General features: G+C 40.9%; 1 protein-coding gene across 2 annotated transcripts; it reads right to left on the reverse strand.

Moving 5' to 3' along the window:
- Window positions 1–37: 37 nt before the first annotated feature.
- Ptp4a2 (protein tyrosine phosphatase 4A2) lies at window positions 38–27,948 on the reverse strand. Of its 2 annotated transcripts, none has more exons than XM_034502824.2 (6): window positions 27,805–27,948; window positions 10,897–11,625; window positions 8,020–8,112; window positions 4,578–4,708; window positions 3,266–3,340; window positions 38–2,358 (listed from the first exon to the last, which is right to left on the reverse strand). In XM_034502824.2, exons 2-6 carry the CDS (start codon window positions 10,990–10,992, stop codon window positions 2,250–2,252), a joined length of 504 nt encoding a protein of 167 aa, XP_034358715.1. In that variant the 5' UTR covers window positions 10,993–11,625; window positions 27,805–27,948; the 3' UTR covers window positions 38–2,249. The 2 variants fall into 2 exon arrangements, with proteins under 2 accessions (XP_034358715.1, XP_076790245.1); XM_076934130.1 differs by lacking the exon at window positions 27,805–27,948 and adding an exon at window positions 27,616–27,635.

The raw sequence follows: 27,948 nt of genomic DNA on the forward strand, positions 1-27,948 counted from the left end.
CAAACTGTTTGGGAGTGGGGAAGAAACGCACAAAGAGCATGTAAAATACATTTTATTGTTCTTCAAAAGGGTTCAGGGTTTGGTTGTAAATCAGGCTGCACACGTTCCATCAGTCTAACCTCTCTCACAAGTCAAACTGGCTTCAGCTAGCAATACTTCATTAAATCCAAAAGAAAAAAGTTTTAATATTTTTTTGGGGGGGTTGGGGGGGAGTCCAGTTCTGAGAACAATTAACATTAGTCTTCTTTAAGACAAAGTAAGGGCTGCTTTATGTTCCTTTACTCACCCTTCTCCTCCCCCAGAACCGAGAATGACACTGTCTCAGGCAGGCACTGGTGCTGGTGGACACCTCAAAGGAGAGACCCTCGCACGAGCTATTGTGCTCATAAACAAACAGACACACACACACAAGTTCTGAGCATGTCACGTGGAAAAGGTTTGGGTGGCACTGATCAAAACCCTTCAGGAATCAACAGTCAAACCTAAACTTAAAGGGTAAGAAATTTTGATCTTGAGTCTTTGTTAAAGAAATCTATTGTCATGCTCTGAAGTAAGAATTTTTTGATTATATCATCATCTTTTACTTTAAAATCTAGAAACAGTGTCAAAAGCATTATTTTTTGTTTTCTGGGATGAGGCGGGAAGGACTACATATTTGCATTTAGTTAAAAATCAGAACAATTCCATCAATAGTAAACAGGCAACTCAGAAAGCTGCCAACATCTGAGGTATCGTCAATGAGATCCATCCCACCGGCCCAACTGACATGAACAAAATCAAAACGGGAAGCTTAGGACTCTGCACAATAAAAATCCAGTGGGACAAAACGATTGAAGGCCCGCCCTCGAGGCTTGCAGCAGGGTACTGTTGAGTATGGAACGTTTGGATGAAGAGGGTACAAGGAGGTGCCCCTCCATTTGCTTTGTCTGGTCAACTGCCTTCTGCAAATAAGGAAAAAGCTTTTCTGTATCAACATACCGAGCAGAGAACCCACAACACTTCCACACACTGCCATGAACATGTGCTGTCACTGGGCTGCCTGCTGCTGCTCTCCCACCCTGTTACAGCCTGTGGACACATACTCACTGGGCAAGGCTGGTTCTGACAGTGATTTTTCTGTTTTATAATCTCAGAAGAATCTAAAAGTAACAAGGTGATAGATAGGTGGTCACACTCAACTGCATAAATAAAGAGGAATTTGGAAAACCACCACCACAGGCATTTCTCAAGACCAAAATACTATGAATGTTCTGTTGCTCCTTTGACTATTTCTGAAGCCACTTTTCCATGACATCGTTAGCTAGCAGATCCACAGCCCACAATTCTACCCTTGTAGAAACATACTACCTCTCTTGGACACACTAACAGTGGCCTCCAGTCGCCTCTTCCTGCAATAAAGTTTCTAGGAGGTCCACTTGTTTCTCTGTTGGGAAAAGGATTCTCTCAGCTAAATCACAGGAGAAAGGCTCCGTTTAGGATGCCATTTCCTCACCATTTCCAAAGCCAAAGGCTCCTGGCTGCCTTTCACACCCTAATGGTAGATCAGGGCTGCAAGAAACAAAACAAAACAAAACTAATGTGAGCATCCATCATCAATAGACTAGAAACCACCTGGACCATGAATATATGCGCCACTGCTTTTTCTTTGCTTTTATTTATTTATTTATTTATTTATTTATTTTTTGGTTTTTCTTTTTTTTTCCCTAAAAGTGCCCAGGTGGGCTTAAGGCTGCCAGACACACGCACATCTACAGCAAAAAAGGCTTCTTTCTATTCCATCTACGTGGATCAGAAGGGAGGGGTGGCAGGGAGAGAGAAGATGGGGAAAATCTACCTCCCCCAAATCCCACCACAAAGAGACCTATGTGCCAAGCATAATGGAAGCACGTGCTCCCCAGCAACTGGTCCACACTGGTTAATATTCTGCTGGTTTTCCTCAGACATCTATTTTGAAAAAGCTTAAAAAACACAGGAGATTTTGAAATAATTCAATCCTGGCAGAAATCAAAACTCCAAAACTAGGAGCAGAATCATCTTTCACTAAATTAATCCCTTTTCTTTTCTGTTTTCTTAAACATTTTATTCGTGTTATAGAGGAAGTTCTTTTATCGGCTGCCTTCTCAATCATTAGGAGTTGAGGAGTACTGAATCCATCACTACTTTGATGACACAGGTAAGAATCCAGATTCACATTTCCAGGTACGAAGAGTTCCCTCTAATGCCACGATCTCGCCGGCCTTCCTCTACTTCTACTGAACACAGCAGTGCCCATTGGTATCTCTGAAGCGTAATCGCATCTTAGGTCGGTATTTCTCCAAGTAAAGCAGCTGTTTGGAATTGAATGCTCCTCTTCTTTTTCTGAAAATATAAGAACAGTGCACTATCATGTAGCAAATAGCTATACAGCTTCCTGAAATGTACTATTTATAGAATGATGCCTTCTAGCAAGCTCTCCCGAGCTAAAAGCCTGCATACTCCCCAGACCACATTACTTTAGAAAGTTGAGACATGAACTTTTTTTCCTTTTCGTTTTCCAAGACAGGATTTCTCTGTGTAGCTTTAGCTGTCCTGGAATTCGTGGTGTAAATCACTTAAACTCAGAATCTGCCTGCCTCTGGCTCCTAGATTTCTTTCTCTGCTTGTTATTGGAGTCTAACAGAAATCAGCAGGGTGTTGAACACCAGATCACTCTTTCCTTTTAGATTAACAGATTCTTCAGATTAGAATGACAAACAAGTATTAGGATGCTTTAAAATATAAAAAACAAAAACTAGAACATACAAAGACAAAACCTCAGGTTCAGGACAGATGTGGATGCTTTGATTTTATTAAAGAAAGGAACAGTGTGGCCTATTCTTTCAGACCAATGCCTGGACTGTCAGAATACTACCAGTGTAACTGTGTATGAGAGCAGGTCACTCGAGAGTACCAAGTGATGACTGTTTCTCCATGCATTGCCTTTGCCTGCTGGTCGTATGGAACTGCACTGGTGCTATTATGAAACCCAATGAAAGCAGCACTGATCAATACACTCATTGGCAAGATTCCTAGACATCCAACTATATACTATCTGACACTGAAATAGAACTACAAATGCTAATGGTTTCCAGTCTTTGTCTCTTGCCTTAACCCTTTTTCCTATCTTCAAACAGTGTCTAAGGCCCAAGGCAGCCAGTGATTGCATATTCCAAGAGACTCCTTCCCATAACCTCTTCCTCGCGCACAGCCCCACCTCAAGTTTCTGAACATATAGCTTCATACTCACTGTCTTATGAACTGAACAGCATCTTCATACTTCATTCCGCATTCGATCAATGCAAGTGCGACTAGCACAGGAGCCCTGCAGACAGAAACCACCTATAAGTATCCACAAGCCTTTAGAATCGGAAGAGTTTTAGTTTTTTAACTGAAAGCTTACACATTAACAACTTGAGCTTCTGTTGGGTGTAGTGGCATATATTCCTTTAATCCCAGCATTTGGAAGACAGGCAAATCTCTGAATTCAAGGCCACCCTGAACTACACAATTAGTTCTGGGGCAGTCAGGACTACAAAATAAAAATCATGTCCCATTCTTAAATAAATAAATGAAATGGGTAAATGGGGACAGACAAGAACAAACACATTTTCCCCTCCAACTCAGTAACCTCATGTTTTCTTCTACAACAAGGTCTCACTCTGTAGAGCAGCCTGGCCTAACACTCCTGAGCAGTCCTTGCCTCTGCCTCCCAATCCACTGTACTCAGCCTCTCAACTGTTTGCTTTTTGAGATAGGGTTTCTCTGTAACCCAGGCTGGCCTTGAACTCAAGAGATCCACCTGCTTCTGCTTCCTAAGTGCTGACATTAAAGGCGTGTGCCACCATGTCCAGCTCTGTTCTCTAGTCTTAAACAAGATGTTTCAAAAGCACACTAATAGAGCACTGCCTCCAACTACCTGCGACAGGCCACAGAAATAAAGCCACCCAGGAAGGCCTCACACCACCATCAACCTTCAAGAGAACAGAAACTTCCAACCTTATGAAGAAACCTTGCCATACTAAAGTGCTAAGCAGAGCCAATGACTCAAGTCACCACCACCTTAAGGCAACGGCAACGCACAGTAATGTTCTGAGTCACAGTGCACACCATAAACTGCCATTTAGCCTGCTGTTGATCAAAGTGTACACTATTGGAAGTAATGCTCAGTGAAAAGAGTTTTACAGTCACAGACGATGATTGTGCACACATTTCAGGTCAGGAGTTTAAAGTAACCTTCTACCTGTTAACTAACTTCATTTCAATCTAAACCCAATCATTTATAGATAATTTAATCCCTAAAACAATTTTAATTTTGTTGCCCACTTACTGACCTAAATCTCTTTCTCTTGAAATGGGGTAGAGGCCTTCATTACATTCAGTGTGACATTAGAATCAGATCAGACCCAACCCAAAGGGCTCTCATCAGAGCTTATTACACTGGCTTTTTCTCATTTCCTTTCTGGTGATTTAGTATCATTTAATTACTAAATGTAAACTCTACCAAGGTGAAAATTTCAGTTGGCTTATTTAGATTCAACAGTTCAGTAAAAGTGAATTACCTTCCCAATCCTGCAACACAATGCACTGCAACACAGCAGCCTGGCTCTTCACGAAATTTGGTTTTTAACAGGTTTAGCCAATCATCTACTATCTGATTAGGGGGTGGAGCTCCATCATCAAATGGCCAATCCTGAAAAGAAATGACTTCTTACATTAAACTGGTATGTTCTCAGGGACTAACATCCAAATAAAAAAATGAGCCGAAAATAGCCAGAGCAGACAGGCTTAGCTGAATATATCACCTATTCCCATCCCCTAACACCCCACTCCCAGACAGGGAGACCCACCCGCCTGTTTCCCAAGTGCTCGAATTAAAGGTGTGAGCCACCACCAACCAGCTACTTACTTACACGAGTATGCGAGAGAGCATGCACGCGCGCAGGCACGAGTGTGTTGTGTGTGTGTGTGAGAGAGACAGACAGACAGACAGACAGACAGACAGACAGACAGACAGACAGACAGACAGGGTTTCTCTGTGTATCCCTGGACATCCTGGAACTCATTCTGTATGTAGACCAGGCTGGCATTGAACTCAGAGATTCTACTGCCTCTGCTGGGACAAAAGGTCTGTGCCAACTCATACACCTATTGTTATCAAAATCATGATCACTACTGAAAACTATCCAAGACCAAAATCTGAATCTGTCAAGTAAGTCTTCTCAATGAAGCCAGGCGGTGGTGGTGCACGCCTTTAATCCCAGCACTTGGGAGGCAGAGGCAGGCGGATTTCTGAGTTCGAGGCCAGCCTGGTCTACGGAGTGAGTTCCAGGACAGCCAAGACTACACAGAAAAACCCTGTCTCGAAAAACCAAAAAAAAAAAAAAAAAAAAAAGTCTTCTCAAATGAAATACTATAAATGTCACACCTATCTAAAAACAGACACATACACACAAATGTTTTGAACTGAGCCTAGGGACTTATAAATACTAGTCAAGCAGTTACCAATGGCCACACTCTGCTAGCCCTATCTTAACCAAAAATCTCTGTGTCACAGACCTAGTCTTTGATCAGGGTAGCAACTAGACATAATAGAGAAAACTCTGAAAACTGAGACCAAGTAAGAGGATCCCCTTGCTGTCGTGCTTTTAGCCCACCTGGTACCATATGCCAGATGAGACTCACTGGTCTCTTCTTCACTAGTGCATTTGACCATTATTCCTCTTGGCTACTGTGGTGGTTTGAATAGGAATGACCCCCATAGATTCATGTGTTTGAATTCTTGGCTGTAGGGAGTGGCCTTGCTGGAGGAAGTAGGTTACTGTGGAAGCAGCCTTTCAGGTCTTGTAAGATCAAAGTCTGGTCTGTGTGACACACAGACTCCTCTTGCTACCTGCAGATTAAGATGTAGCACTCAGGTCCTTCTCCAGCACCATGCCTGCCTACACATTGCGATGCTTCTGCAATGAGAATAACAGACTAAACCTCTGAACCTGTAAGCCGGCCCCAAGTAAATGTCCTTTATAAGAGCTGCTGCGGTCACGGTGTCTGTTCACAGAAATAAAAAATCCAAGACAGCTATCCTATCTTTTCCTTAAATAAAAGCTTTCTAGCAGGTTGTTGTAGAGCACACTTTAATTCCAGCACTTGGGAAGTAGTGGCACTCTGTAAGTTCACACAGAGAAACCCAGTCTCAAGAAACAAAATTAAAAACAACAACCAGGCAAGCCAGATGGCTCCATTGAATAAAAGTGCTTGCCACACAAGCCTGGTAAACTGAGCCGAATCCCTGGTATCCAAATAAATGTAGGAGGAGACAACTGAACAATTGGTTCCACAAAGGGTTCTTCTGATCTCCACACAGGTACACAAGAATGAAAAAGAAACTGTTATTTAAAAACTTAAAACAATAACTGGCTCAGTGTTTAAGAGCACTTTACTGTGAGCCAGGAAGTGGTGGTGCACACCTTTAATTCCAGCTCTCTGGGCACCTACAATCAATCAATCAATCTCTCTCTCTCACACACACACAATTAAAAATAATCTCTAAGCTAGAGACATAGCTTAGTTGGGAGAGTGTTTACCTAGCCCTGGGTTCAATTCTCTGAAACCACATAAACCAAACACAGCAACACACACCTGAAACTCCAGCACTGGGAGACAGAGGAAGGAGAATCAAGTCTCCCTCAGCTACACAGTGAGTTTGAGACATGCCTAGAAACACGAAGACTGCCTCAAACAGTAAAGTCACAGGGCTGCATTCTAAATGTCTTCTTACTGACAGGAATTCCAGCCCATGGACCAGTCTTTTAGAATAGGAATGCAAACCAAATGTTACAATGCCAAGTAGTAAAGCAATTTTTAAAAAACCATGTTGGTGGCAGTTTTTATGTTTTTACTAAAACAAAAATGAGAAACCTATGAATCACAGACATGAAATGACTACCACCTTACCAACAAGAAAATTTACCCACATAACTGCCTTCTGAGCCACTGACCAGGTGGGCAACTGACTGAGATCACTGAACTACCTACCTCTCCTCATTGCTTTCTTCCCAGTTAATTACATAATCTTCCTACTAGACTGCCCTCACAAAGTCACAGAAGACTGTGGCACAGAAGACTGTAAGGGCATCTCATCCCTAACTGCTGCACCTCATGAGCCCGAGTATTCAGGGAAAAGAAACAATCAGCAGGCTTGAGTTGCATTCAAACTGAATTCAAACCACTCTGCACCAAAGCGCCTTCTCCCAGCCCTTCGCCTTTTCCTGTCTTTTTGTCCTCTACAAATTATCCACAAAATATTAAGTCACTAACAGATTAGTACTTACAAATTAAGGCAAAGGATATTTCCATATGAAGTATTTTAATGGAAATTACATTATTGCATTCATATTAGTAGCATAGAAACAAAAGCTAAATGAATCTACAAACTATGACAATGTTCATTGTGTGCAGGCTGGGGTCTGAGAACAGCCTCAGATGCTGTGCACTACTCAGCTGGTGTCCACTGCATTTCTGAGGGGGTCTTGAGACAGAGCCCCACTGTTGGAGCCTTGGCTGGTCTAGAACTCACTACATAGACCAAGATGACCTTGAAATCATACAGCGCCTCCTCAGCACTGGAATTAAACGCAGGTGCTTTACCCCCTTTACCCTGAGAGTTTGAGACAGGTCTTTTTGCTTGGTTTCTGAGCGTCAATCTCAGGCACTCAAGCTCTGACAGCAAGCACTCCACTGTCTGAGACATGCCCCAGGCTCCAATTTCCACATTTTAGAAATAAGTGTGCACTCAATTTTGCCTTTCATTTGTTGAAAATAAACTGCAATTGTAGACTCCGAGGACACAACGGATAATGCTGCTCATGTATTAATCCAAAGAAACTTAGGAGACGGCTATTACAACTGCCTACTAACTTAGCATTTGAGTCCCAAGCTTCCTTCTCCCTCAGTGTTTGAATGTCAGTGGACTCACAGAAACAAACAAGGACACTCAACACTCACTAGAACGTGGATTCCTTCCTTCTCAACTGGAGCTTTATCGTATGTAGCATCACAAACTCGAACCAAAGTTGTCACTCCATATTTCTTAAGTTCCTTTAAAGAAAAACAGTTATCAGGGGACTTGCTTTTGGAATCTGAAACCTGGGTTTTAGAAATGTACTATTAGAAACTGAAACTAGGCAGTATCCTTCTTAGACAAAGCTCAAAACTGATCTCACTGCATAAGCATAACGGACACACACTCCTTGTGGAAATAAATACTCATCTTTCAAAGGGCAATTTAGTGGCATAGCACAAAAACTTTTTAAAAGTTTCATATATACAATGACCTAGACATTGCATTCTTGAAACTTCATAGAAAACCGGTATTAAAGACAGGACAGCTTCCACAGCATCTTCACCATAGACACAACAGAATGGTGAAAGGCAGAAATGTTGTTTATTAGTGTTCTCTAAAGGGGGATGGCACACACACAGTGAATACTATGACGGCTACAGAAGTAACATAATGGGAGAATCATTTAAAATAGGTGGTATGATTTCACATATGTGTATCTCTGAATATATACACATATGGGGAAAAATCTAGAAGCCTAAGGTATGTAACAGTGGAATGTTTTTAATTTCTGTTATTTTGCTTTTGTTGTCTATTTTCAAGATAGGGTCTCTGTTTAAACAGCCCTGGCTATCCTGGAACTTGATTTGTAGAGCAGGCTTGTCATGAACTTACACCTGCCTGTCCCTGACTCCCAACTGCTGGGTTAACACCTAGCTTTTTTGGCTTTCTGTACCCCCCCCCCAACAACCACTCCCAAACCCCCAACAGTACTTCTTTGTGTGGCCTTGCTATCCTGGAACTAGTTCTGTTTTGTTTTTTTCTTTCTCAAGACAGGGTTTCTCTGTATAGTCCTGGCTGTCCTGGAACTCACTCTGTAGACCAGGCTGGCCTCGAACTCAGAAATCTGCCTGCCTCTGCCTCCCAAGTGCTGGGATTAAAGGTGTGCGCCACCACTGCCCGGTCTGGAACTAGTTCTGTAGATCAGGCTGGCCTGAAATTCACAAGATTGGCCTCTGCCTCCCCAGTGCTGGGAAGGTGTGTGCCACCACTGGCTGGCTGTTTTAACTTTTATGCAGTAATCATCTATTGCTTTTCTAAAGAGCAAAAGTTTAATTTTGAAATTAGGAATAAAAAGTAATTTTAAAAGAGCTAGCACATAATTATTACCAGTTACTCCTGTAAACAGTTAATACAAGCCAGGAATGGCTCTCCAGAGACAAAGGCAGACAGATCTCTAGAGTTTGAGGCCAGACAGAGACATAGTGAGACCCTGTCTAAAACACAATTATTTACATTTGTTCATTTTTGTGCCTGTGCTTGTGAACAATATCCATATTTCAGTTTTCTCCTTCTAGCACCTGGGTGTTGGGGTTGAGCTTACTATGTCATCAGGTTTGTTGGTGAGGGTCTTTACCCACTGACCCATCTCACCAGCTCCCAGCTGGGAATGTAAAATGAATGTTTTAGTGGCAGAGACCTGTCCTCTCTGCTACTAAGACAGGCAGAGACCTGTCCTCTCTGCACAAGGACTGCCTGAGCTACAAAACTAAATTAAAGCCGGGCTTGGAAATTTAGTGAGTGCTTCAAAATAAAAAGTAAACACAGAAGGGCTGAGGACATAGTTCATGGCACTGTGCTTCTTGGCATGCATGAGGCCCTGGGCTCCATTTCCAGTGCCACTGAAGTTGAGAAAAGACTTCAAAATATATGTGCTGAGGATGTTGGTAACTCAGTGGTACTGGGTTCAGTCCCCAGCACCACAAAAATGGGGTGTATGGGAGCCGGGGGAGAGGGGTGATAAAATGAGCTTCATGGTTATCTCTCATCAGAAAACTGTTATAATTTTTTATGGTAAAACTATTTGGCCTCAGCTTTGCCACCCATGAAACAAGAGTCTCTGGATGACTGATCCTCCAACTGCTCTCTCTACTCCATAAAACATCAACAGAACTCACATTGGATGGTGCAACCTATAAAAGATTAAAAACTTTACATTTAAATATCCCCTACAGCGTAAAGACCGTCTTCTCGACCCAAAGGGAAGGGAATGAGGCTCCATGTTTTACTACTCAGGACCACTCCCTTCCCAGGATTCTGGATTCCTGTATTGGTGATAACTCTGTTACTAAGTAGTTTGTGGTTGACGTATAACATAAGCTTATTTTTTTAATTATTACATTTTAATTTAGTGCATATGGGACACACGTGTGTTATGGCAGTGTGCAGGTCAGAGGATAACTTGGGGGGATCATTCTCATATTCCCAACGGTAGAACTCAGGTTGTCACAAATGACAACAAGCTCCCTTACCTCTCTTGCTCACCCCTTAATGTGTCCTAGTATGTATGACAGACTTAAAGTGCTAGTTCTACCAAATACAGTGATAAGCCTTTGGGCAGATGACTAAAGAGCTTTGAAGCTGAGTGCTATTACCTCTAGGAGGGAGGAAACAATAGGACTGTGGTCTTATAGTCGTCCCTTGACCTTAAAAACAAACATTATTCAGTGCTTACTGCAATGCTGAGTACATACTGTGGTCAATAAATGTTGAGTCTTTTACTGAAAATGACAAAAAGTACTACTAATAAACACAAAAAGAACACACAATTAGAAGTACTAGATAATCTATAGAATCCTCAAATTCCATATTCTTTCAAAAATTCTATTCTAACAATTCAATTCAATGTAAACTATGAAAGGATAAAAATTCATAGTTAAGAAGAAAAGAAGAAGAAGAAGAAGAAGAAGAAGAAGAAGAAGAAGAAGAAGAAGAAGAAGAAGAAAAAACAAGCCCCAAAGTAGACTATGCTACAATCTTACCTCTGTGAACTTGTTGAGAGTTGCATTGGTGGGGTTGTGAGTTATCAGAAAACGCATGTTCTCATAAGAGATCTCCACAGGGGCTGGACGGTTCATTATGGCAAATAAAAAGTGTGAGCGTGCGTGTGTGAGTGAGTGTGGTGGGAAAAATGAGGGGAAGGAAGAAATCAATAAATCTTGAAATGTTTCACAGCAGAAAACATTAAAAAGACCACTAAAATGCCTATTATCGATCACTATTTTCTCTATTCAACTTGCTTATTCCTTATGAAGCTTCTCTCTTCAACACAGGCAGAAGTATTAAGAATCCACTTGAATCCAAATTCAACTTGGGCCTCAATGTCTGCAGATGGATACCTTCAGCTTCCAAAAAATCCAACTACATACAGACTTTAAGCAGCCTTTACACTACATTTAGGCACTAGTGAGACAAGTTAAAAGTGTAGGTTCTTCTCCACTTTTGTTTACTTGATGCTTAATTTTACTGGAGTCATTAAAAGAATATGCTTGCAATTGGAAGAAGGAAAAAAAAAAAAAAAAAAAAAAAAAAAAAAAGCCTACTACTTCTGAGGCCAGTCTCGGTGTCCAGAGTCTTCAAGGCAATGTTAATTATGGCACATATAACCCCCAAGCTCACTTGTCAGCGAAAAGGCTGTGCTGAGCCTGGCAGAAGTCTGCCCTCACGCTCAGAATCGCCATAAATGTGCAACGTATATTCCAACGAAAAACCTGGGGAAAAAACACAGGTAAAATGAAGTGAATAACAGAATGGAACAAACATAAAACCTTCAGAAACAATAGATTCTCTAAGAGACCAAAATAGGTATAATGCAACAGATGCTAAATTACTGACACCTATAAAGATTCAGATACACACTTAACTCATTTTTCACTATTTGAGATCTTAAAAATTCATTCAACTCATAAATTAAGGGTACTTGAAGAAAATTTCCTTCCACGGACTCTTTTTTTTTTTTTTTTTTTTTTGGTTTTTTGAGACAGGGTCTCTCTGTATAGCCTTGGCTGTCCTGGAACTCACTCGGTAGACCAGGCTGGCCTTGAACTCAGAAATCCGCCTGCCTCTGCCTCCCAAGTGCTGGGATTAAAGGCGTGCGCCACCACCGCCCTGCCCACGGACTCTTTTTTAACTCTTCAGTTCACAAAACTATTATATTTTTCTGCTTTTGATGACTCGCTCTTTCACATGTTATTCTGTTTAAAATAGGGGTATTCATTTGTAAATAGGCTGAGGATAATTAACAAAATTTTACTTCAAAAATTTAATTATTAAAATACTATGAACTGACTCCCCAATTATGATTATTAATCCATTAAGCACAGTCAATTCTTTTAAGTCTGGAGATACAGTTCAGTGGTAGAGGGCCTGCCTAACATTCATCACAAGCCTCATTTGATCAGCAGCACTGCATACTGGGTATGTGGCACATACTCAGACATGGTCACGGTCATTTTTTGCTACACAGTAAGTTTAGAGCAAGCCTGGTCTATATGCACACACGCACACAAGAGCTGTTTACAAGTGAAAGGATTTGCCTCAAGTCACATAGTGAGTTAACGGGCCACATGGTTCTGTTTTTAATGTATCCACACTGTATACAGACTCAGCTCATGCACACACCCATGCTCTGGCTTCTGGTCCAGATTTTCCTATTTGCCATTTTTCACATCACCACATCAAGAGTACAAAATCAGGCAGATATGGCTGTAATCTCAGCACTCAGGATGCTGAGACAGGGAAATGACAATTCTTAGGCCAACTTTGTCTACACAGCTATACAGTGAGATAGATCCTCTATCAAAAGTAATTTAAGAGATTTTTTTTTTTCCCAAAAAATTTAAACTTGGTGGCATATACCTTTAATCTCAGCTCTTGAGAAGCAGAAGCAGATGGAGTTCTGTATGTTTGAGGCCACCTTAGTCTACACAGGGAATTCTAGGCCAGCCAGGGCTACATAGTAAGGCCCTGTCTAATAAATATAGTCAATAATTTTAGAGCTAGAAAGATGACTTCGTGGTTGAGAGGGTAATCTGCTCTTGCAAAGGACTTCAAATTTCCCACACCCACACCAAGCAGCTCACAACTCCCTATGAATTCAGTTCCAGAAATCCAAAATTTCTGGCTTCCAAGGGTACCTGCACCCATGTGTGCAGTGCCAGCACATATCTACACAAATAGTTAAAAGTAATAAAAGTAAACCTTTTAAAAATCATTTTCTTTTAAATATTGTTTTGTGTATGGGTATTTTTTTTGCCTGAATTATGTTTATACCTCATGTCCAGCACTACATCTCTCCAGCACTAATTACAAAAAAAAAAAAACCACCTTAAAGAGAAAAAGAAATAGGAGTAACTCTGGAGGTTAGAGAAATGACTCAGTATTAAGAGTTACTTGTCACTTTTGCAAAAGCCTTGGGTTTGGTTCCCAGAATCCACATGGCAGTTAACAACTGTCTGTAGCTCCAGTTCCAAACAACCCAACACCCTCCTCTGACCTATGAGGCTTCTGTTTGCATGTGGGGCACACCCTACAAAAAAAGCTGGGTAGCATCGGCAGGTGGCTCTCTTGAGTTTGAGGCCAGCCTGGTCTACAGAGTGAGTTACAGGACGGCCAAAAAGGAAAAAAAAAAAAAAAAAAGTAGGAGCTATCTGAGGGTGATTCCCACAGCATTCTCTCCAAATATTACTGTAACAACACTAGTCAGAGAAGTGGCAGCTTCTATGATATCAGTTTAGGCCTGGTGCTTTCAAACAATTTAATGTTTCATTACAAACTGGCTCAGTCAGATGGTGCCTATACAAGCCAAAGTGCCTCTGAGAACAGGGAAATAGTCACCAAAAAATAAACACTTATTTGAAGTTTCAGGGCTAAAAATATAGCACATGCTTGCCTAACATACACAAGACCCTGGATTTGATACCCCAAAACTACAAAAATTAAAATAATAATTTAAAAGGCTTGGTGCACTGGTACACCAGCACACACCTATAAATCCCAGCTCTTGGGAGACAGAAGCAGAAGAGTCCAAGTCCCAGGCCAAACCAGGGTTACACTGTTAGACCCTGTCTCAAAAACCATATTAAATTTATAACAATAAAAACATTTGTGCTGGCCGTGCTTCAGTAATAGAGGGCCTGCCCAGAAGGCACAGGCCTCAGGTTCCATCCCCAGTACTGAAAGGAAAAATAAAATAAAGGCTCTATGTGAGCAGACAGAAAAGATTATCAAAGATATATTGGGTAAGTCATTTGGGGAAGAAAGTGAAATCCAGAGAACCTGGGCCTACAAACTTTCAATCATCTTCTAGTCTTACTTCTTTTTTCCTTATAGATATTTTATAAATGGCACATTAGTATTACTATGGACACAAAACTAAAACATTCCTAAAATATGGCCCAGTCCTGGAGGTGGCTTTAGAACCAGCACCCAGGAGGCAGAGGCAACCAGATTTCTGAGAGTTCATTCAAGGTCAACCTGTTCTACAAAAGCAAATTCCTGGCCAGCCAGGGGTACAGAGTAAAGTCCTGTCAAAAAAAAAAAAAAAAAAAAAAAAAAGACAGAGAGAGAGAGAAAGAGAGAGAGAGAGAGAGACAGAGAGAGAGAGAGAGACAGAGACAGACAGACAGGCCTGCATCGGTAGTGGTGCATGCCTTTAATCCCAGCACTTGGGAGGCAAAGGCGGGTAGATCGATTGAGTTCGAGGGCAGCCTGGTTTACAGAGACTACAGAGAGAGTTCCAGAACAGCCAGGCCTACACAGTGAAACTAGGGCTGAGGGTAAGGTGTATAATCACAAACTCAAGGACATCCTTGGATACACAGAAACTTGAAACCGGCCTAGGCTATGTACAGATCTCTATAAATCCAGCCAGGTCTATATAGCAAGTTCCAGGACAACCAGGGCTACACAGAAGCCCTGTCAATATTATGACTACCCTTGTAACTCTCATTGTAACTGCAACCTCAAACACAGGCACCTGAGGTTACACAAGACATTTTAGAGAACACTCCTGGTACAGTCAAAGAGCTTTAGAGTTAGGAGAAATGCAAAGATAAACTATTCTGACCTTTTAAAAACTAAAATATTTTGTTCAAGTAGGTAAAACTGTTTTGAAGCCAACACTATTAACTAAACGAGTCACGGACAAGAGCCTAGGTCTCCTGACTCTTTGGTTACTTTTTTCCTTCAATTTTGGATACACCCACATATTCTTCAAGTCTCAGTCTCTTTGCATACAAGTCTAACTTTTCAAGTAACTGCAACTGATGACTTCTATGAGGAAGAGTATTTAAAAAGCTACTCAAAAACAATGGCTTGCATACAGAGCACAGGAAAACACAGGGAAATTCTAACCTGTATTTGGATCTTCTGGTTCAAGCTTATCACAGCTAATGTGTATCAGATGAGTAGAGGCACTAAAAGGATTGCATTGTAGTGGCAGCTAGGCTTAAAAGCTTAACAGTCCCAGCATTAAATTTTCTACCTAGTCTCCAGCATTTGTCTGTTGAGCACACAAAACAGGCTTTATCCCATCTTATTCCTCCCAGTTCATTCTGGGAAGAACCATTTCTAGGGATAATGATAACTTTTTATTAGATTTTCAATTCTTAATACTGAAGAACTCCAACAACAGAATTTCTGCCAAAAGAAACACTATGTTCTATCAAAACTAACAGACACATGATAAAAGCAATTTTTTGTCCCACCCCTTCTCCCAAGAGTCCAACTACACACATCCATAGTACAAGTTCTGCACCTATCACTTCAGCTGAACTAATGTTAACTAGAGTTAACACCTAACTAGTTTTAAAAACAAATCAGAATCTCCACCATAACCTACCACAGCTAGAATGCTCAAAAGTTGTAGAGTCCTGTATTGCAGCGTAAATATTGCACTTATGTCCCATACAGGGGAAATTTTTTTTCTAAACTTCTGTCTAATATTAATTCTGCTCTCTCTACTTAAAAAAAAAAAATTATTGACCTGGGAAAGCAGCTCACTGGGAGAACACATTCTTGGCAAACCCAAAACCCAGCACTTGATTTTTAAAAGTGGAGTCGTCTTTGGCAGCTCAGGAGGTGGAGGCAGAAGGCCTCAAAGCCTCCAGGCATCCTCACCTAGAGAGGGAGTTCAAGACCTTTGTCAAAAAACTTACCAGCAAATTAGATTAGACTTGACAAATAACAGCAAATTAATATGCAAAAAATATTCTACCTTTTATAGTTCCTAATTTTAGAAAGGTTACATGGGGGGGGGGGGGGTGTGGAGGGTAAAGAAATGGCTCCATAGCTAACAGCATTTGCTTCACTTTCAGAAAACTATCATTCAGTTCCCAACATGTGAGGCAGTCACAAAACAGCTGGTCTCTATAAAGCACCATATTCGCATACACCTCCACAGACAAATACACACATTTAAAAAAAAGTTATGTTAGATACATTTCTGTTTTTATGTACTATTTTAATTTCAGCAAGAGTATTTTCACAGAACTGAAAAGCATGGTCTGTGACCTCTAATCTAACTAGAGACTAGATAGAAGGGACAGAGAGCAGAGGGAAAAGATGTAGAGGCTTGGAAAAACAGGCAAGCAAGCAAAGTCCTAACTAGCTGAGACAGTCAATGGCACACAGATTATGTAAAACTCTGAGGGCAGGGGGCTGGAGAGATGGCACAGTGGATAAAAGGACATAACTGCTTTTCTAGATCTGTACTCAACTCCCAAAACCCACACAGCAGTTCACAACTGCCTATAACTCAAGTTCCAGGGAATCTAGCACAGATACACACATACATGCAGGCAAAACACCAATGCACATAAAACACATAAAGTTAATTATTAAAAAAAAACACTCTGGGGGTATAAAACAGCTAAAATCCTGGTATCAGTATTTTACCATTTGTAACTGAGAATCTAAAGACAACATGCATGAAACAGCCCAGTACCCATCCTTTAATCAGGGTATATTCTTTTTCGTTGTTGTTTTATTCTGTCCTGAACTCACTTTGTTGACCAGGCCGGCCTCAAACTCTACTTGCCTCTGCCTCCTAAGTGCTGGGATTAAAAGTGTTTTGTGCACCTTCACTGCCTGGATACAGGGTGTATTCTTAAAATAGAGAACTAGGCAAAGCTTAAAAATAAATTAGGTCTATATAATAAACAAACAGGTAAAGATAGATGAAAGACACTATTGAACAAACTTTGAAGATGCATTGCAAGAATAAATGGTATGCTTTTAAAAATGTATTTGTGAGTACATTCAACCCATGGTCTATCTGAAAGGTTACAAAGATAAGAGGGTAAGGATTCCTGGAAGCAGAGAAGGAGGAGGGGCCAATGAAGGACAGAAGCATTAGCTTGTTTATCTTAACACACACCTTTCAAATAGTTTTAGCTATTCCATTTATCTTCTAAAAAAATCCTAAGATGATCAAGAGCCTCTAATGGCTTAAAATTTAGGTTCCAAACAATGCTATTAGTAGGCCTCCAGAAGGCTAGTCTCTGTCTTGAGCAAGCCTGTAACACAATTCCAGGAAGACAGTTTTCATATTGTTAGAGACTCAGCAAACTTCACGTCATGGCACAGAAACTACAGTCCTGTTTAAATGTGAATACAGCTATTCAACGGCAGGAGAGATCAGTCCTGTGAACGTGATCCAATCTTCTTAACATCAATCCACTTCCATCAAGCTTTCCACCTTTTAACTCCAAATGAGGTCATATAAGCCCTAATGGGACAACCTATGCCAGTATTCACCAAATTAAAACAGTGCATTAACATGCAAATGCACAATAATTCTAGACAGGAAATAGAACCTAAAACAACTAAGTGTATTTACTGCTATTTTTCTTATCAGAAATACTACAGGAAGCCAAGTGAGTCTGATCAGCCTCTATGCTCAAGCAACATAAAGCCAAAATGTATACACGCTATATACACAGCCCAAACCTTGAAATAGTTCCCCAAAACAAATCCATTTACATGAACAAAAACATCTGCATGTCCCTTTGAAATAACTTCAACTGATCTGATCTGGAAATTTACCCAAATGTGCTAAAATTTCTTTGTGTATGTCTAGTTAAGAACATATTAATTCGAATATCTATTGGGTATATGTCACATACCTCTTAAGGCAAAGCAATTTTAAAAATTACTGTTGGGATATATTTTATATTTTAGTGTGCAAAAAAAAGATAAATATAATGCCACTCCTTGGAAGAAAATGCAAAGTACAACAATCTGCAGTTCAAGAGATCAGGATTCCAATTTTCTAAAAAAGCCCATCAGCAAGAACTTGCTTAAAAAGTGACATTTTAACCAAGCCCAGAAGGTGTGAACCAAATAGATATTCAGAGAACAGTTTAGACAAGTAGACAAGCTGTGATTAAGATTATAAAATACGGACATACTTTGGGTGTTCCAGGAAAAGCAGGAGGGCGATGCTACTGGACTGGAGGACAAAGGCAGAGTCACAAGTGACAACTTTATAGGCTCCCTGAGGTTTCTGGCTTTCATTCAGAGAATGACGACCCTCAAATGAAGCCAATTAAGGGTTTCATTCAAGAATGACAATTTATGTTTTAAAGAGATCACTCCAGCTGCTTTATAGACTGGAAAAATGATATGGGTGGAAGCAAAAGGACGGGGGAGGAGGCTGGTGCTACAACCTAGGAGATAACGCTGCTGAGACAGTAACAAACAATCTAGAGGGTAAGAAGAAGTCCATTTTCAGAGCCCAGACTGTCCACAGACTGGATATTGAAGGTGAAAACCAAGACCCTAAGTAACTGTGGAATTCATAGGCACCTACACAGACTATAGAGTGAAATCCTATTTACTCAGTACTGAGTGAGGAACTGTACTGTTTGAGCTTTTGAGAAAGCTTCTGAAAGCATGTAATCTGAAGAGAACTTGTATTTACCTAAATACTTCTCATTTAGTTAACTAGTCTCAACCTGAAATTGTTCACTGTCCTGACTTACTCTAACCACTCTCAGTACTGCTGAGACAAGTGCTCTCTCCAACTTGGGTTATCTACCTTGCCTGATCCTTTAATGCTACATTTATCAAACAAAAACTGGTACATTGGCCTCTTGAAATTTAGAAGATTCCTATTAATTCCCCTCCTTCCACTGACTTTGATCCTAGACAGCAGAAAAAAGTACCCAATGGATTTTATACACTAGAAACCTCAATATCTGTAAATGAGATAACAGCAGGACACCTTCTTTAACTGGTTAGAGAAAACAACTCTCAAGAGTTTCAGAGTTACTCCTTGGTTATTCCCACTCCTGCACTTCCTCCTTTAAGAAGGGAACTTGAGAATGAAGTTCCAGTACAGAAATCAATAATCCACTCTATAAAAAGAAGCTATGACCTTGATGGTAGGAAATGTCCTAACATTTCAGAATCAGCAGACACATGGCCTGCCACTCAAAAAGGAAAGGAAAGCAATTAGCCAACAAGCACACCTGCTTCTGAGACACTGACAGCTGCTCATTCACGGCCAGTGGGCCCTGTTTCTACCCAAATCAGAGAGAGTAATTTTCAAATTTGTATCCTAGTGATTAGAACTTTTTTTTTAGTTTTATCTTTCTCTACAAATAGCTTTAAGACAAGTATTGTAGTATCTTCAACTCATATTTGAAAACATAATAATTATACTGGTTAGTAACATGAAAAGGTCTCATGTTATGTTCCTAACATTGGGTGCTGATCTAATTCTTTAATCTTAAAACGTTAAAACGGATGGGATGGGCAGTAGTGGCACACAAGAAAAGCAGAGGCAGGCAGACCTCTGAATTTGAGGCCAGCCTGGTCTATAAAGTGAGTTCCCGGATGCCAAGGTTGCAAAGAGAAACCCTGTCTCAACCAAGAAAATAAACCAACAGTTACATTGATTCTACTCATCCATACTTTCATTTCATTCATACTTTACATTTAGAGACCAATTAATAGCACTTGAAGATAAATACCCAAGCATCTTTTATTATAATGTTAAGCTTGTTCTTTTTCTAAACAACTGTGGTAATCTTATGTAGTAAGAACTACCTCCAATTAGTTGCTTTGTCTGAAAATTAAAGTCAAATGTTTTTCTTGATTTTTCTTTGTTTAATCTCACTAGACTAGTTTTCCTAAAAAACAATTTAAATCTTAAATCATTTTAATTCACTTTTCAACTTCACCACATATTAATTCAAAACCTGCTTACTGAATTGATTATTTCATTAATGGATACACTTGAAGACTTAAGATACTATTCTTTGGTAGTGCTTGTATTAAAGTGTGCTCAAGGCCGTAGGTTCAATAACCAGAACCAAAAACCTAAACCAAACCAACCAACCCACCAAAACTCCAACTTTCAACTGTAATAGTTTTAATAAAGCAAATTCAGAAGCAAAACCCCAAAGGACACCTGGCTTCTACTTGTCAACACCACTCTGAAATGCTTCCTACCCTGCATCAGGACAGTTGAAATGACCGTAGCAGCTGCAAGTTCCCTGAGGTTGCAAAACATACATTTGGAAAAGGTTATTTGAATCACCTTTCAAAATAACCCACAGCACAGGAGCAGCATGCAAAGCAGAACCCCAAGGCCCTTTTAAGCATCTATATAATACAGTGTTTAGAAACTTCCCAGCTATGCATGGGCCAACTTAACACTTTCCTTTCTCAGTTTAGGATAACAAATAAGACATTCCAAAACCCATCTTGTCAGCATAAAAGTCCCCATAAAACATTCTGCTGCTAAGACATTTTTGTCTATGTTTCAAAGAAACTGGTTATGCTATGACTTCACTTCCTCTATACTTGTTTTTATGAATCATGTTTCAGTCATCTGTGTCTGTCTCTTATATTATCTAATCACTAATTGTCCAATAATGGTATGATTTTTTTCACTAAACACACAAATACTCCCAATTTAAAGAAATAACTCACAATGAAAATGAAAGGTATGTACTATGTATAAATGTGAAGTAAACTGGTAAGATCACTGACATGATGCCAAGGGTCTTCTGTTGCCACTAATTTAGTCTGACATGGGCTCCAATTTAGGAACATAAAATCAAATTTTCCTTTATCCTCTTCTTCCAAATGCTTCCTCCATTTGTAACACCTCATCACCTCTGAATGGTACTAAAATGCAGCATGCCATAAACATCCTACCAAGGATCAAGCTCCTACAAAATCAATATGGGTGAAAATACTTGACAGGAATTTAAGCTTTCATGTTAACACTTCGTATGTCAGAGAAAGTGTGAAAAGAAAAGAAGGAAGAGATTCAAGACTTCAAAAGAGAGCCAGCAAAATGGCTCAGCAAGGAAAGGTGCCTACTGCCAAGCATCAAGATGGGGATCCAGAGTTTAACTGAGAAGCGTCTCCTATTAAACTGTCCCTGAATGACACACACAAGTGAACATGTACAAATAAAAACTTAAGGAAAAGTATGAACCTGCCAGGAACTGGAAGAACTCAACAGAAATCGTAAAGGACAAGACAATGTGACTTGAGAAAGACTAGCCTTGATTAACCGGATTAACATTGGAGACAGTCTTGACCATATGGAGAATTTGAGGCCAGTTCAAACCACACTAGAGTCTCAGAAATTCCAAAGTGGAGTAGTGGTCTTAAGAATGGAGCAAATAGCCGGGCGGTGGTGTCGCACGCCTTTAATCCCAGCACTTGGGAGGCAGAGGCAGGCGGATTTCTGAGTTCGAGGCCAGCCTGGTCTACAGAGTGAATTCCAGGCAAGGCTACACAGAGAAACCCTGTCTCAAAAAACAAAAACAAAACCAAAAAAGAATGGAGCAAATAGAGGTTGGGGATTTAGCTCAATGGTAGAGCGCTTGCCTACACACACACACACACACACACATATATATATTCTCTATACTCATTAATCCCACTTGATCACTGAAATGGTTTACCCCCAGAAACAGAAATTATTTTAAAGATCCCATCTCATCAGAAATGCAAAACAGAATATAGCCAAGCCAGGCTCTGTGAAGCATGAATTTCAGGTCTCAAAAAAACATCACAAGGAGCAAACTGGTCACTGACATTTTTGGGTCCTGTTAAGATCCTGTCAAAAGACAGTCAAGGCTGAGGATATACCTTACCTTTCATAACAACCAAGACACAGAATACACACCACATGCATATATGTGACTTAAATAAAGTGCTTCTCATATTTACATAATTTAAGCTACTCACCAAACAAAACCTTGTTTGTAAGCACACATGACACAGAGTCATGTCACTAGACTCTATTGTTTTTCTAACACATCCTTCTCAGTCTGCTGAGTTCCATCCCTCTGCACAAACCAGCCATGTCCTCTCATGACAGGCTTTTCACTATAATGCAAAGTAGAAAATGCATCTTACTACTAAAAATAATACACATCAAGTGTGCATATAAATTACATATACAAATATAATGATGGAACAGCCTAGAACAACCTTACTGTAAAACAACAGGGGGAAAAAGATGTTCAAATCTCAAGACAAACTAGATGAAAGAAGATCTGATTTTTAATTCTATCAAATGATATCTTACTTAGAGCCAACATTTTTACCACTGCAGAAATAAAAATATAATTTATCAGAACTGCTAAAACAAATGTATCAAGGGCTCATTTTATGCCAAAAGAATTAACATTCTCTGAGAAGAATGAAATTTCAACCCAAAAATACTATGAAAGAAATTAACCACCACTTCTCCAAAGGAGACTGCTCAAATGTTGAAGTGTGTTGTTCCAGACTAGGCTCAACCAGCAAAGGAACACACTAAAGCCTCCTCAACCAGCAAAGGAACACACTAAAGCCTCATCTTTAAATTCTCTAGAATTAACTTAGAGTTAGAAGGAGTACTTGAGACATAGCCTCACTGTAGCCCAGGGTGACCCCCAAGCTAAAGGTGACCTTCAACTTACATCCTGAGATTCTACACTGAACCTAAGTGTCAAAAAGGCATACAAACAAGAAATAGGTAGTCAAGTCACAAAAACTTGTATAATTAGTCTACTTTTCAAAATAATCTTTCTTGAAAAGATTTTGATCCTTTATAAATCTACAATGACTGAAAATATAAGGGGGCCAGGTGTGACAGAGAACTCCTTCAATTCCAGCACTGGAAAGCAGTGTCTGGAGGAGCTCTGAGAGTTCCAGGCCAGCCTGGACTGCATAATGAGTTCTAGGACAGCCAGACAGAGTTACAGACACCCTTTCTCAGAAAGAAAGGAAGGAAGGAGAGAGGAAAGAGACAGGGAAAGGTAGGAGAGGGGAAAAAGAGAGAGAATATATACAGTGCAGGGAAACACCTTTAAAAGGTGTAGCATTGTATACGAAAGTCATTTATTTTCTCACCCAAGCCCTGATAACTTCATGAGAATGTGTGGAAAGTGAACAGAGCCTACAGTTTCTAAGTAGCTTTTCTTCATGGAGGCACAGGGAAATGACAATTTGTAACAATGGCCTCTGCAGGTATAAAGGGCAGCAGATTTCTGTACAACCCCCACTTCAGCTCTGTACCAGGCACTCCTTCCTATAAGGCATTTAGGTCCAAAAGACAGTCCAGTAAGTCAAGTGAACTAGAAAACACGATTTAAGGATAACCATGTAGTTCATGGTGATACCAGACATCTATATATGATAATTTTGAAATTGAAAAGGGAGGGGGGGGACACAACTCTTCCTGTAGTATTCAACAGATTAAACTCAATTGCCATTTCCCAAAGCAATTCTGATTAGTAACATCCACTGCTTCAGCAGGGATGTAAGTGCTTTCATTCCAAAATAAAAATAATTTTCCACTCACCACCATGTCCTTGTCATCTCAGCTTAGATCCCAATACTTGGAATTCAACATCTAGTCTATAAACCAATTCCTTACTTGTAAAGAGAGTACTGCTAAGAGATTAATAAACATTATGGATTATTTTTTACACTTATTTTGCCCATGTTTGTATATGGGCATTTGTGTGGAAGTCACAGCACACCCTGGAGTTGGTTCTATCTATCCTTCTATCGTGAGAGCTCCAAGGATGACACTCAGGTTTGTCAACACCTCTAACCCAATGAACATCACCTTGATGGATATAAAGGTTATGGTTTGTGACCAGACTCTAACAGGCCTCTAAAAAGAGATCGCTATTTTTAGTACTGTAACCAAGAACACGAAACTTTTAACATACCTTACAAGCACCTAAAACCAAGTCTCTACCTCCATCCTCTTTACTAATCTGCTCTACTACTCTGCCACATTAAACTGTGTCCAGATTTCTACTCACTCAAAATCTTACTTAACAATCCCCAACTTCTATTTAGGCACAAATGAAGTTTCAATCTCCAGAGTGAATGTGGAAAAGCTATGTGTTGTTCCCCTGAAGCTTTCTTTGAGAATGCTTTCTCCAGAGGTTTACTGATCTCCAACCCCTAATTCCAATAAAAGGTGGAACTGTAATGTCCCTATTCAATTTCAACATTTTATCTATCAAAACTATCCTCAAAGGACGTAGGGTACAGCTCTGTTGTAGAGTGACAGGAGGCCCTGAGTTCAAAGGAGGTAGGTGGGAGGTGGACCTAACTGAAAGGAAAAAAAAAAAAAAAAAAAGAAATACAACTTAATCTGCTAACAATTTCCAAGTAGTATATATGGACCTTTGACTTTAAGAAACCTGTGCAGAAGCATTCATTTACTCTTCCTTCCCTTATGCCACCAAAGTTCAGTGATGTTGTAAATGGTTTCTGCTATAAACTTGGTTCAAATTAAATATTACTTGACTGACTCATGGAGGGAGTGGTCTGACTTCTGTTCTGAGTCAGAAAATACCCAGTTCAGCAGTTCTGAACTATTTTTCACTGGTAAAGGTGTTCTGAAATGCCAGCTTATTCTAGATACTAAATGTAACAAACTGTTATCTCAGTAATACTTTTGCATCTGAAGTTCAACTCATAAGGAAGTACTTTCAAGTGAATTTTCTTACATGATTTACAATCTCTTGACTTAATTATCTGCACATCCCAAGAGAAAAACTTTTACAAAGTGGCAACTTCAGTTGACTCGTCAGCGCCAATAAATGACCCCTCCCCCAATAACAAACAAAATTGCCAAGCATGAAAGTCTGCTCCATTTCTTTAATCAGACTGTCCTCCCAGACATACCCCAGGGGCCTCATAAAACCTGTCTCAGAGCACACACCCTGGGGCCCAAGACAGTTTCAAGGCACAATCTCCTCCCACATAAAAACCTAGCTTAGGCCCCCCAAAAGCCTCAAGTCAGCATCTCCTACAACCACCCTCTTGCCTAAGAGACACTTGTCCCCCATTAGCTCTCACAGCTCTCCTGTGTGCAAACTGCTAGACCACTGTAAGAATGAGAAATTCAAGATCATGAGAGAATGGTTTGGTATTTTGGAAAAATGACCTTAAAATTTTTTAAGCCAATTCTTATTATCTGTGTGACCAGGGACAAGCTACTGAACAACGTGCCTGCTGCTCATGGTCTCTTTATCTCACTGAGAAGTCCAGGGGGTACATCACCAAATCCATAGTGCCTAGCAAACAGAAGCATCTCAAAAAGCCTGCCAAACAAATGCCAACAAGGCTATCCTTGTGGCTGTGAGAATTAAATAAATATTAAAAAATACACCTGTAGCATAGTAGCACTTATTGCTAATTACTCCCACCTCCCAGTGAAAGACAATACTTCTCAAGCAGAGTATGCCAATTTCCGAGAAAAAGGACACAGTAAGAATATACCATTCCCCAGCACTTGGGTGGCAGAGGCAGGCGGATTTCTGAGTTCGAGGCCAGCCTGGTCTACAGAGTGAGTTCCAGGACAGCCAGGGCTATACAGAGAAACCCTGCCTCGAAAAACCAAAAAATAAAATAAAATAAAATAAAATAAAAAGAATATACCATTAATTTCTACCCAAGCTTAGTGGGGTCATGCCTGCCATTGTAGCAGTTGGGAAGCCGCAGCAAGAACAGCACAAATGCCAGCCAACAGTTATGTTCCAGGCCAGGCTATATGATAAGACCCGACCTCAAAACCTAAGTTACATATGTGTAAAATCAGCCGGGCGGTGGTGGCGCACGCCTTTAATCCCAGCACTTGGGAGGCAGAGGCAGGCGGATTTCTGAGTTCGAGGCCAGCCTGGTCTACAGAGTGAGTTCCAGGACAACCAGGGCTATACAGAGAAACCCTGTCTCGAAAAACAAACAAACAAAAAAATATGTGTAAAATCTCTAACTTTACTTTAAATTTTGTAATTCTATACCCACTATCGAAAGAACTACTTTTTTTTTTAACTTTCCTTATTCCCCACATTTTTAGTAATAGCAGCACTAGGAATTAAACTGAGTACTTCTTTATACGAGGCAGTGCTCTAGCACTGAGCTGTATCTTCAGACCCCTGTTACTATTCTGAAGACGCCCCCCTTCACTATTTGAGATTAAGGTCTCACAAAGTTTCACAAACTGCCCTCGAAATCTTCCATCATCTGGCCTCTGACCCCCAAGTAGCTGAAGATTACAGACCCGAGCCACCAGGCTCAGCTTTGCTTACTTATTTCCAATTACCTTTATGATTACATCATTAAACATAAAATCTGTATCTACAATTCTTCAACTCTAATCCCCAATTCAGCCTACTTATACACCTATACCTTTAACACTTGGAAGACTTGAGGCAGGAAGATCAGAGTTCAAAGCCAACCTGTTACGAAGAGTTTGAGACCAAAACTACAAGAACCTATTTGTAATTTCTAAAAGGACAATAAAACAAATGAAACAAAAGAATTACTTCTGCAACCCCCATAGAAAAAAATCCATTAACAAGTCTTTCTAATCACCGGATCCAAAACTAAAAATGTCAGCATCAGAAAACAAAGCTCTGATAATGGGAGTTCTATAGCCTTAGTTTCCTCTTGCGCACTAACGAGGCTCAACTTCTCTCACTTCCTGTCTGAAACTGCTCAGTAACACAGAGCGGGGAAACAAGTAAATACCATATACTAATCCAGCAATAGCGACTCCAAACTGAAGCATTTGCTGAATGCCTACAATGACGCTACATTAGTCACTTTATACTTCGTGACAAATCCAAGGACAGAAACTAAACTATGGCACTTCTTTATCGATATTTATGACCGTTTCTTAGGCGCTTTCCTGCAGAAGGATAAGAGTCGCTCACAGATAAAAGATACTGCGGTTTACCTCATTAAATATCCTTGACCTGAACACTAAGCATTTGCCAAAAAAAAAAAAAAGTTTACACTTCCGAATACTTTACCGGCAAAAACTCAGGCTCCTGGACAAGAGTCAAGCTTGGATGGTTAGCGCTGGAAAATGGGGGTGGGGAGGATGGCAAAGACACTGCTGAAAATTCATAAATTTACATACATTTTTACGAAAGGGGGAAGAAGCGCCAGAGACCAGCGTCACGGGAAACTCAGACCGTTTTCTCTTACTTGACTGCAACTCAGGGATTCCACGCTTCTGACTGAGTTAAGACCCTGGACCCGAAGGTTCCCTATCAACACAAAGACCAAGGGGCCTCCAGGATGCCTGTGCTCACGCGCCGGACAAACGCAGGCGCACCCCTGCACACCTCCTCGTCCGCCACGCTCCTCCTCGCCCCCACTCGCTCTCGCCACACCTTCGCCCCCACAAGGACACATGCTGCCCGCACACGCACCTTCTCCCGCATTCTTCCACGCTCACTCGCTCGCTCCCCCACCTCGAGCCGCGCTCCCCGCCCCTGGCCCGGCCCGGCCCTCCTTCCGGGGACGTGTCTCGGGCCTGCTCTAATGGCAGCGGCGCCTCCCGCCCTCCCCTGCCCGAGGCCCGGGCGCCGCGCGGGGCCGCCCGGGAGGGGCGCACTCACGCTGGCGAGCTGGGGACTGGGCATTGAAGGCCGGCGGAGGCGGGAGCGAGGAGGCGCCTCTCTCCTCAGTCACCTCGGCGGCGGCGGCGGCGGCGGGAGCGGCGGCGGCGGCGGCGACGACTCCCCCCCAGCCTCGGCGCGCGA

The sequence above is a fragment of the Arvicanthis niloticus genome, chromosome 5 (genome assembly GCF_011762505.2).
Source record: "Arvicanthis niloticus isolate mArvNil1 chromosome 5, mArvNil1.pat.X, whole genome shotgun sequence".
NCBI lineage: Eukaryota > Metazoa > Chordata > Mammalia > Rodentia > Muridae > Arvicanthis > Arvicanthis niloticus.

Excerpts from the sequence above, each read along its gene's own strand:
- Ptp4a2 (XM_034502824.2), bottom strand. The coding sequence starts at position 10,992 with ATGAACCGTCCAGCCCCTGTGGAGATCTCTTATGAGAACATGCGTTTT. Across the intron at positions 4,709-8,019 it reads AGGAAGGAATCCACGTTCTA|GATTGGCCATTTGATGATGG; the intron begins GTGAGTGTTGAG and ends ATTTCTTTTCAG. Across the intron at positions 2,359-3,265 it reads GCTGTTCAGTTCATAAGACA|AAAAAGAAGAGGAGCATTCA; the intron begins GTGAGTATGAAG and ends TTATATTTTCAG.